The sequence below is a fragment of the Bufo bufo genome, chromosome 3, assembly GCF_905171765.1.
Source record: "Bufo bufo chromosome 3, aBufBuf1.1, whole genome shotgun sequence".
In the NCBI taxonomy this organism is placed as follows: domain Eukaryota; kingdom Metazoa; phylum Chordata; class Amphibia; order Anura; family Bufonidae; genus Bufo; species Bufo bufo.
Window position 1 is genome coordinate 279,746,200 of NC_053391.1, and position 12,167 is coordinate 279,758,366.

Consider the following 12,167-nt stretch of genomic DNA (forward strand, 5'->3'; position numbering starts at 1 on the left):
TAGCAACTCGAAGCCTGAACTATCTAGCTGCATGTCAGGAGGAGGCCCTCAGCATATCTCTGGCTAAGATGCCCTCTCACTTCTTTGTCCACAGACTCCTCACTACAGACTAACTCCTCCCTGTCTGGGCCTGAACATTTATACTAGGGGCTCCCTATCTCCCTCTAGTGCCTAGGATGCCTAACTACACCCTAATAGGCCTGCTATGCATGTCACAGGGGAAATATACATGAAAAAGCACATAGAAAATACATTAACATACATGGTCAAATATAATATTACTGTCCCTTAAGAGTAGGAGTAACACGTGACCCAATTGACCCTTGTGTAGTTCCCACCCCTACCTAGTGGGACACTATAGTTACAGGGGGGCCAGGAGGTGGAGGTCCTTCTTAAATATGGCAGAGCAGGCATCTGCTTACCCTGATGGCAGGTGCCTGCTCTGCCAGTAAATTACCGGAGGAGAGGAGGCGGGCAGCAAGGGAAGATGTTCTAGCAGCTCCCCACTCCTCCCTCGTGCGCCCTCTGTGATGCCGGAATATGATGTCATTCCGGCCCCGGCATACTAAACGGTGCGCTGGAGAACTGAGGAGCTGCACCACACTGGACCCCAGGGAGGTGAGTGTTTAACCACCTCCGGACCGCCTAACGCAGGATCGCGTTCCGGAGGTGGCAGCGCTGCGCACAGTCACGCATATACGCGTCATCTCGCGAGACGCGAGATTTCCTGTGAACGCGCGCACACAGGCGCGCGCGCTCACAGGAACGGAAGGTAAGAGAGTTGATCTCCAGCCTGCCAGCGGCGATCGTTCGCTGGCAGGCTGGAGATGTGTTTTTTTTAACCCCTAACAGGTATATTAGACGCTGTTTTGATAACAGCGTCTAATATACCTGCTACCTGGTCCTCTGGTGGTCCCCTTTGTTTGGATCGACCACCAGAGGACACAGGTAGCTCAGTAAAGTAGCACCAAGCACCACTACACTACACTACACCCCCCCCCCATCACTTATTAACCCCTTATTAGCCCCTGATCACCCCTAATCACCCCTGATCACCCCATATAGACTCCCTGATCACCCCCCTGTCATTGATTACCCCCCTGTCATTGATCAACCCCCTGTAAAGCTCCATTCAGACGTCCGCATGATTTTTACGGATCCACTGATAGATGGATCGGATCCGCAAAACGCATCCGGACGTCTGAATGAAGCCTTACAGGGGCATGATCAATGACTGTGGTGATCACCCCATATAGACTCCCTGATCACCCCCCTGTCATTGATTACCCCCCTGTAAAGCTCCATTCAGATGTCCGCATGATTTTTACGGATGCACTGATACATGGATCGGATCCGCAAAACGCATCCGGTCGTCTGAATGAAGCCTTACAGGGGCATGATCAATGACTGTGGTGATCACCCCCCTGTCATTGATTACCCCCCTGTAAAGCTCCATTCAGATGTCCGCATGATTTTTACGGATGCACTGATAGATGGATCGGATCCGCAAAACGCATCCGGACGTCTGAATGAAGCCTTACAGGGGCATGATCAATGACTGTGGTGATCACCCCATATAGACTCCCTGATCACCCCCCTGTCATTGATTACCCCCCTGTCATTGATTACCCCCCTGTAAAGCTCCATTCAGATGTCCGCATGATTTTTACGGATGCACTGATAGATGGATCGGATCCGCAAAACGCATCCGGACGTCTGAATGAAGCCTTACAGGGGCATGATCAATGACTGTGGTGATCACCCCATATAGACTCCCTGATCACCCCCCTGTAAAGCTCCATTCAGATGTCCGCATGATTTTTACGGATGCACTGATACATGGATCGGATCCGCAAAACGCATCCGGTCGTCTGAATGAAGCCTTACAGGGGCATGATCAATGACTGTGGTGATCACCCCCCTGTCATTGATTACCCCCCTGTAAAGCTCCATTCAGATGTCCGCATGATTTTTACGGATGCACTGATAGATGGATCCGATCCGCAAAACGCATCCGGACGTCTGAATGAAGCCTTACAGGGGCATGATCAATGACTGTGGTGATCACCCCATATAGACTCCCTGATCACCCCCCTGTCATTGATCACCCCCCTGTCATTGATTACCCCCCTGTAAAGCTCCATTCAGATGTCCGCATGATTTTTACGGATGCACTGATAGATGGATCCGATCCGCAAAACGCATCCGGACGTCTGAATGAAGCCTTACAGGGGCATGATCAATGACTGTGGTGATCACCCCATATAGACTCCCTGATCACCCCCCTGTCATTGATCACCCCCCTGTCATTGATTACCCCCCTGTAAAGCTCCATTCAGATGTCCGCATGATTTTTACGGATGCACTGATAGATGGATCGGATCCGCAAAACGCATCCGGACGTCTGAATGAAGCCTTACACGGGCGTGATCAATGACTGTGGTTATCACCCCATATAGACTCCCTGATCACCCCCCTGTCATTGATCACCCCCCTGTCATTGATCACCCCCCTGTCATTGATCACCCCCCTGTCATTTATCACCCCCCTGTCATTTATCACCCCCCTGTCATTTATCACCCCCCTGTCATTTAGCACCCCTCTGTAAGGCTCCATTCAGATATTTTTTTGGCCCAAGTTAGCAGAATTTTTTTTTTTTTTTCTTACAAAGTCTCATATTCCACTAACTTGTGTCAAAAAATAAAATCTCACATGAACTCACCATACCCCTCACGGAATCCAAATGCGTAAAATTTTTTAGACATTTATATTCCAGACTTCTTCTCACGCTTTAGGGCCCCTAGAATGCCAGGGCAGTATAAATACCCCACATGTGACCCCATTTCGGAAAGAAGACACCCCCAGGTATTCCGTGAGGGGCATATTGAGTCCATGAAAGATTGAAATTTTTGTCCCAAGTTAGCGGAACGGGAGACTTTGTGAGAAAAAAATTAAAAATATCAATTTCCGCTAACTTGTGCCAAAAAAAAAAAATTTCTATGAACTCGCCATGCCCCTCATTGAATACCTTGGGGTGTCTTCTTTCCAAAATGGGGTCACATGTGGGGTATTTATACTGCCCTGGCATTCTAGGGGCCCCAAAGCGTGAGAAGAAGTCTGGTATCCAAATGTCTAAAAATGCCCTCCTAAAAGGAATTTGGGCACCTTTGCGCATCTAGGCTGCAAAAAAGTGTCACACATCTGGTATCGCCGTACTCAGGAGAAGTTGGGGAATGTGTTTTGGGGTGTCATTTTACATATACCCATGCTGGGTGAGAGAAATATCTTGGTCAAATGCCAACTTTGTATAAAAAAATGGGAAAAGTTGTCTTTTGCCAAGATATTTCTCTCACCCAGCATGGGTATATGTAAAATGACACCCCAAAACACATTCCCCAACTTCTCCTGAATACGGCGATACCACATGTGTGACACTTTTTTGCAGCCTAGGTGGGCAAAGGGGCCCATATTCCAAAGAGCACCTTTAGGATTTCACAGGTCATTTACCTACTTACCACACATTAGGGCCCCTGGAAAATGCCAGGGCAGTATAACTACCCCACAAGTGACCCCATTTTGGAAAGAAGACACCCCAAGGTATTCTGTGAGGGGCATGGCGAGTTCCTAGAATTTTTTATTTTTTGTCACAAGTTAGTGGAAAATGCTTATTTTTTTTTTTTATTTTTTTTTCATACAAAGTCTCATATTCCACTAACTTGTGACAAAAAATAAAAACTTCCATGAACTCACTTTGCCCATCAGCGAATACCTTGGGGTCTCTTCTTTCCAAAATGGGGTCACTTGTGGGGTAGTTATACTGCCCTGGCATTCTAGGGGCCCAAATGTGTGGTAAGGAGTTTGAAATCAAATTCTGTAAAAAATGACCTGTGAAATCCGAAAGGTGCTCTTTTGAATATGGGCCCCTTTGCCCACCTCGGCTGCAAAAAAGTGTCACACATCTGGTATCTCCGTAATCGGGAGAAGTTGGGGAATGTGTTTTGGGGTGTCATTTTACATATACCCATGCTGGGTGAGAGAAATATCTTGGCAAAAGACAACTTTTCCCATTTTTTTATACAAAGTTGGCATTTGACCAAGATATTTATCTCACCCAGCATGGGTATATGTAAAAAGACACCCCAAAACACATTCCTCAACTTCTCCTGAATACAGAGATACCAGATGTGTGACACTTTTTTGCAGCCTAGGTGGGCAAAGGGGCCCACATTCCAAAGAGCACCTTTCGGATTTCACAGGTCATTTACCTACTTACCACACATTTGGGCCCCTAGAATGCCAGGGCAGTATAACTACCACACAAGTGACCCCATTTTGGAAAGAAGAGACCCCAAGGTATTCGCTGATGGGCATAGTGAGTTCATGGAAGTTTTTATTTTTTGTCACAAGTTTGTGGAATATGAGACTTTGTATGAAAAAAAAAAAAAAAAAAAAAAATCATCATTTTCCACTAACTTGTGACAAAAAATAAAAAATTCTAGGAACTCGCCATGCCCCTCACGGAATACCTTGGGGTGTCTTCTTTCCAAAATGGGGTCACTTGTGGGGTAGTTATACTGCCCTGGTATTCTAGGGGCCCAAATGTGTGGTAAGGAGTTTGAAATCAAATTCAGGAAAAAATGAGGAGTGAAATCCGAAAGGTGCTCTTTGGAATATGGGCCCCTTTGCCCACCTAGGCTGCAAAAAAGTGTCACACATCTGGTATCCCCGTACTCAGGAGAAGTTGAGGAATGTGTTTTGGGGTGTCTTTTTACATATACCCATGCTGGGTGAGATAAATATCTTGGTCAAATGACAACTTTGTATAAAAAAATGGGAAAAGTTGTCTTTTGCCAAGATATTTCTCTCACCCAGCATGGGTATATATAAAATGACACCCCAAAACACATTCCCCACCTTCTCCTGAGTACGGAGATACCAGATGTGTGACACTTTTTTGCAGCCTAGGTGGGCAAAGGGGCCCATATTCCAAAGAGCACCTTTCGGATTTCACAGGTCATTTTTTACAGAATTTGATTTCAAACTCCTTACCACACATTTGGGCCCCTAGAATGCCAGGGCAGTATAACTACCCCACAAGTGACCCCATTTTGGAAAGAAGAGACCCCAAGGTATTCGCTGATGGGCATAGTGAGTTCATAGAAGTTTTTATTTTTTGTCACAAGTTAGTGGAATATGAGACTTTGTAAGGAAAAAAAAAAATAAAAAAAAAATCATCATTTTCCGCTAACTTGTGACAAAAAATAAAAAGTTCTATGAACTCACTATGCCCATCAGCGAATACCTTAGGGTGTGTACTTTCAGAAATGGGGTCATTTGTGGGGTGTTTGTACTGTCTGGGCATTGTAGAACCTCAGGAAACATGACAGGTGCTCAGAAAGTCAGAGCTGCTTCAAAAAGCGGAAATTCACATTTTTGTACCATAGTTTGTAAACGCTATAACTTTTACCCAAACCATTTTTTTTTTACCCAAACATTTTTTTTTTATCAAAGACATGTAGAACTATAAATTTAGAGCAAAATTTCTATATGGATGTCGTTTTTTTTGCAAAATTTTACAACTGAAAGTGAAAAATGTCATTTTTTTGCAAAAAAATCGTTAAATTTCGATTAATAACAAAAAAAGTAAAAATGTCAGCAGCAATGAAATACCACCAAATGAAAGCTCTATTAGTGAGAAGAAAAGGAGGTAAAATTCATTTGGGTGGTAAGTTGCATGACCGAGCAATAAACGGTGAAAGTAGTGTAGGTCAGAAGTGTAAAAAGTGGCCTGGTCTTTCAGGGTGTTTAAGCACTGGGGGCTGAGGTGGTTAAAGGGCTTCTTTCAGCCCACTAAACCGTTTTTTTTTTTTTTTGTTTAATAATAATCCCTACACTGCGATCTCTGCATACATAAGTAAAATAATAATTTTCGTTCAGTAGAATTTGATAAAACGCTATTTTTAGAATATATAAATTACCTTGCTACCAGCAAGTAGGGCGGCTACTTGCTGGTAGCAGCCGCATCCTCCGATCCTAAAGACGCCCCCTCCGCATTGTGATTGACAGGGCCAGGGAACGGAATCGTTCTCTGCTGGCCCTGCCTATTTTCATTCAATATCTAGCGCCTGCGCCGCGGTCGTACCTAACTTCAATCTGCGCAGGCGCACTGAGAGGCGGCCACTCACTCGGCCGCTCGCTCCTCAATGCGCCTGCGCCGGGTGTAGATGTGACGTCATCGGCGCAGGCGCATTGAGGATGGAGCGGCCGAGTGAGTGGCCGCCTCTCAGTGCGCCTGCGCAGATTGAAGATAGGTACGGCCGCAGCGCAGGCGCCAGATATTGAATGAAAACAGGCAGGGCCAGCAGAGAACGATTCCGTACCCTGGCCCTGTCAATCACAATGCGGAGGGGGCGTCATTAGGATCGGAGGATGCGGCTGCTACCAGCAAGTAGCCGCCCTACTTGCTGGTAGCAAGGTAATTTACATATTATAAAAATAGCGTTTTATCAAATTCTACTGAACGAAAATTATTATTTTACTTATGTATGCAGAGCTCGCAGTGTAGGGATTATTATTAAACAAAAAAACAAAAAAAACGGTTTAGTGGGCTGACAGAAGCCCTTTAAGTGTTTGACTGAGTGAGTGTCTGTGTATTTATGTCAGTGAGTGAGTGTATGTATGTCTGTCTTTCTGTCAGTAAATGTATGTGTGTCTGTCATTGAGTGTCTGTGTGTGTATGTTAGTGAGTGAGCATGTCAGTGAGTGTAGATGTCTGTCGGTCAGTAAGTGTTTGTCAGTGAGTATGTGTATGTTTGTCAGTGAGTATATATGTGTGTGTTTGTCTGTCAGTGAGTTTCTGTGTGTGTTTCAGTGGGTAGTTGTATGTCTGTCAGTGAGTGTAAGTGTGTCTGTCAGTGAGTTTCTGTGTATGTCATTCAGTGAGTGTGTGTCTGTCTGTCAGTGTGTGTGTGTCTGTCAGTGAGTGAGTGACATGAGGGGGCGGCAAAATGGATCTTTGCCTAGGGCGGCAAAAATCCTTGCACCGGCCCTGGCTGCCATCAGTTACTACTACCACAAGTGCCTCTACCATCCTCACTACACAGCCAGACATTTGATATTCAAATCCAGCCTTGTCCATGATGTTCCATACTGTACAGCCATTTATGTTGACGCGCCACTGCTGCTTCCACCACTACACAGCGAGACATCTACTGCTTTGCCTGCATCATGTTCCAAACTGTATTGCCGCTGATGTCAACTCGCCACTGCTGCTATCACCATCACACAGCCAGTTATCTGTCGCCGTTATGTCCGCCCTGATCTCTTCTGCATTGGAAATGTAGGCAACACTAGGATCTGCGCCTCATAAAGGAATACATTTTGGAAGGAGATTAACAAAAAAAAAGGCACTTCTTTTAACATAGAAAAGGTCCGTCTGGGGTATGGGAAATAGACTGTGAGCAGCGTCCACTTAATGCGCATGCGTGAAACCGGCCGGGACACACTGCGCCTGCACATTCAGGGGTAGGGAGATCTGATGGAACATTTTGCACTGACAAATCTACCTACCCCTGAGTGCAGACGCGCAGTGTAATCCTGATGTGTGTGGCAGACAGGAGTATATAGCCAAGGGTGCGCACCCTCTCCTACCCAGCCGTGACTCCAGGCGCAGGGTGTTATGCGCATTAAGTGGGTGCTTCTCCCGCGGTGTTGCTATAATTTTGACTTACCCGTGGATCTGTGCTTGCGCAGTGCCAGCACCGCACACCCCCTCCTCCAGCTGATTCTCGTCACTTCCGGTGTGGCCGCGTCACCGGAAGTGACGAGGGTATAACATTCTGATAAGGTATAGTATTCTGACAGAACACCGGAATAGAAAAACGCTAGTGTGCAAGTACCCTAACACATAGAAAAGGTCCGTCTGGGGTATGGGAAATAGACAGTACACTGTGAGCAGGCTAAACTCCATGCCTGAAGAGGACCTCACCAGCAGGAAAACTTCTCTGTACAAAACACAGAAAAGGTCAATCTGGGGTGTGGATCCCATTAGTAAAGAGGACCTCTATTATGTGTATTATGGCGCTACATCTTGAGCTTTCCTTTGACAATGATAAAATCACAGATTATCGACAAAGTCTTGCAATCTGAATGTATACTTTGGTGCGAACAATTCACAGATAACTCTTGACAAATGGAAAATTTGCACCCATCGTTTATTTTTCTCATACACTGTACAACTTTTCACTTATTGTTAAATGCAGAAATTTGCCAGAGATTTGAGGCTTATCTGAGGCATGATCTGAGCACACTGTTCTCACAGGACTCAGAGGGGTGAGATGCATCCATGATACGGATTCATGTTTTACGGTGATATTAAACTATTATAAGGCTTAAAGAGGACCTTTCACCTTGAAAAACATTGTGAACTAAGTATGCTGCCATGGAGAGCGGCGGGGATCTCACTGCACTTACTATTATCCCCGGGCGCCGCTCCGTTCTCCCGTTATCCCCTCCGGTACCTTCACTCTGTAAGTTATAGTAGGCGGTGTCTTCCCTTGTCCTGTGGGCGTCTCCTTCTCCTAGGCTGTAGCGCTGGCCAATCGCAGCGCACAGCTCACAGCCTGGGAGGTTTTTTTCTCCCAGGCTGTGAGCTGGGCGCTGCGATTGGCCAGCGCTACAGCCTAGGACAGAGATGGCGAACCTTTTAGAGACCGAGTGCCCAAACTGCAACCCAAAACCCACTTATTTATCCCAACACGGCAATTTACCCTGAATACTACAGTCCAATAGTATATCTTCCATGTACTTTATCATTTAGTTATAATAGCCTGCCTCAGTGCGCTACCTGTGCCGTTCATAGCTCACCCTGTGCTGATGAATGGCAGGAAAAGTCTAAGGCATATTGGTACACCACAGACTTTTTCCAGGGTGTGGGTGCCCACAGAGAGGGCTCCGAGTGCCGCCTCTGGCACCCGTGCCATAGGTTCGCCGCCACTGGCCTAGGAGAAGGAGACGCCCACAGGACAAGGGCAGACACCGCCTACTATAACTTAGTGAGTAAAGATACCGGAGGGGATAACGGGAGAACGGAGCGGCGCCCAGGGATAATAGTAAGTGCAGTGAGATCCCGGGGCGCCGCTCTCCTTGGCAGCATACTTAGTTCACAATGTTTTTCAAGGTGAAAGGTCCTCTTTAAATATGAAATACACATAAAAACCTTACTCATCTGCAGTAAGGGGAGTGCAAGCTGTGCGGCCGCACAGGGCGCCATGGCAACAGGGGCGCCCGGCGGCCAGGCTGTGCCGACAGCGAGGAGGCTCCTTGGCCGGTGTAGCGACTGCCACAAACACCACACACTGTAACAACATGCAGGACGGCGGCGGCCTTCTCATACCTCCCAGCAGCGCCCTTACTACTTTATAGACGCCCTGCCTGTGTCACAACTTGCACGCTTCTCATTTACGAGATTCGAATCCAACGAATCCCAGGCATAGTCATCTGTATTGCCGTCCTCAGGAGAGGGAGAGATGTGTCTGATGGGATTCAAACCCACGACCTTCTGTATCAGAGGCAAAGCACTTACCCACACCGCTATAAGAGCTGCATAGTGAAGCACCCTTAAGAATCTTTTTATAAAAGGTTTTATTCTACTTACAACAAGTCAGTAGACAAAAGGCATAAAATATAAATCAATCGTCACGTTCCTGCAGGGCAGGAACGTGACGATTGATTTATATTTTATGCCTTTTGTCTACTGACTTGTTGTAAGTAGAATAAAACCTTTTATAAAAAGATTCTTAAGGGTGCTTCACTATTCTGCCATCTTCTTAAACCCTGTAGAGGTGGAGGTCTGAGAGGATCGTGTCCTTTGGGTGTCGAGGAAAGGGGCTGATACCCTTTTGCCATCCACTTGTGACCGGGAGAAATAGTTTCCAGCAGCGCGGTTCCAAAACCCTTTGACTTGTCTTTGCCAGTGTGAGCGACCTACCACACTATCCCGGGACCAGCAGCAGCGCAAGTAACTGTCCGTGTTGGGACACAGGACTGACTTTCTGTTCTATTTTGTATAAGAGCTGCATAGCCACTGACTGAAAAAATATGAGACTTCTACTGTAGACTCTGTTATAGCCAGTGTACATCTATACACATGACAGCTGCCCCAACACACCCAGCACTGCTATATCTCTATATATGACAGCTGCCCCTGCACACTCAGCTCTGCTATATCTATATATCTCTAAGTATTACTATACAGTGGATAGAGATATAGCAGAGCTGAGTGTGCTGCGGCAGCTGTCATGTGTATAGATGAAGCAGAGCTGGGTGTGCTGGGGCAACTATCATATATAGCAGGCTGAGTGTGCTGGGGCTGCTGTCATTTGTAAGCTATAAACGAGACAACAATAGAAGTGGCTATGCAGCTCTTATAGCTGTGTGGGGGGTTTGGCACCATGATACTGGCACATGGGGGAGGGGGGTTTGGCACCATGATACTGGCACATGGGGGAGGGGGGTTTGGCACCATGATACTGGCACATGGGGGGAAGGAGAGAGGCACTTGATACTGGCACATGGGGGGGTTGGCACTATGATACTGGCACATGGGTGGGAAGGAGAGAGGCACTTGATACTGGCACATGGGGGGGTTGGCACTATGATACTGGCACATATGGGGGGGTGGGAAGGAGAGAGGCACCTAATATTGGACATGGGGGGGGATGGCACTATGATACTGGCACATGGGGGGGTGGGTGGGAAGGAGAGAGGCACTTGATACTGGCACTTTTGGGGGGGAGATGGCACTATGATACTGGGACATGAGGGGGAGAGGCTCTTGATACTGGCACTTTTTTTTGGGGGGGGGAGATGGCACTATGATACTGGGACATGGGGGGAGGAGAGAGGCACTTGATACTGGCACATGGGGGGTGGGAAGGAGAGAGGCACTTGATACTGGCACATTGGGAGGGAGATGGCACTATGATACTGGCACATGATGGGAGGGCATTATGGGGGTTCCTTTTTACTGGCACATTATAAGGCCCTTAATCATACATAGTGTCACCCATAGCCATTCTCCTGCCCCCCTTAATCATACCCTGTGACCTTTGCCCAGTCCCCTGCCCCCCTTAATCATACCCAGTGTCACCCAGAGCCAGTCCCCTGCCCCCTTAATCATACCCAGTGTCTGTCATCCTTAATTTAAGGGGGGCAGGGTCTAATTGAGGGGGCAGGGGACTGGGTAAGGGTGACACTGGGTATGATTAAGGAGGGCAGGGGACTGGCTCTGGGTGACACTGGGTATGATTAAGGGGGGCAGGAGACTGGCTATGGGTAACACTGGGTATGATTGTACTTGTTAGCACTTGCAATTAAATTATCTGTTATAAAGATTGTTTTCCTCTTTGTGTATGTTCAGGTGAAGGGGGGGGGGGGGGGCACAAGATTAGCTTGCACAGGGCGCCTGAACACCTAAGGCCAGCCCTGCTCATCTGTTTCAATTTATTGGGCAAAATTAATTGTAACTGATCCTATACCACAAAGAGTTAAGCACTAAGCAGGTCCTTACAGAGTATGGAGCTTAGACAATTCACTGTGAATCAGCTAAATCCCATCATAGTTCTGGACCCGACCACCAGGGGGCTGAGAGGTCCGTACCAGGCATGTGAAATAGACAGCTGCTGTAGAGTCAGCTATTCCAATACTTGGTAAGGAAGGACCAGGTCCGTATCGTGCCCATGCCAAATGTGGCCCACACTGCTCTAGTCAGCTTCGCCCACTGCCATGTAATACCTTGATAAGTGCTTTAGGATCTGCCTCTTGATGATCGCTGCCATCCCGCCTGCTGTATTTGTCCCAGATGCTTCCCAAACACCAGGTCTCTCCACCTGCAACCCAGTTACCCTGTTCAGAAGTGGTAGCAGATAAACTCCACGCAGGAAACGGACCTCCTGACGTCACTGGTTCACGTGACATTCTCTTGTCACGTGACTCTGAATCGGCAGCACAGGATGCAGCATGAATAGAAGGGTGGGAATCCAAAGAACTCAGGCTGTTTGCAGAGCAGGTCATGGATGGCTGCTCATCACTCGGGGAGGGGAGGGGAGGGAAGTGTCTGTCAGTGCTGGAGGTACAACATGTGTGTGCTGTGGACGTGGGGAGGGGAG

General features: G+C 47.3%; 1 protein-coding gene across 1 annotated transcript in view; it reads right to left on the reverse strand.

The window, feature by feature from the left end:
* LOC120993744 (UHRF1-binding protein 1-like) overlaps positions 1 to 11,934 on the reverse strand; it is a 260,893-nt gene extending 248,959 nt beyond the window's left edge. Inside the window, exon 1 of the mRNA XM_040422215.1 lies at positions 11,794 to 11,934. Coding sequence (XP_040278149.1) covers positions 11,794 to 11,837 — 44 coding nt within the window. The 5' untranslated portion in view covers positions 11,838 to 11,934. The remainder of the gene's footprint in view (positions 1 to 11,793) is intronic.
* Positions 11,935 to 12,167: the final 233 nt, after the last annotated feature.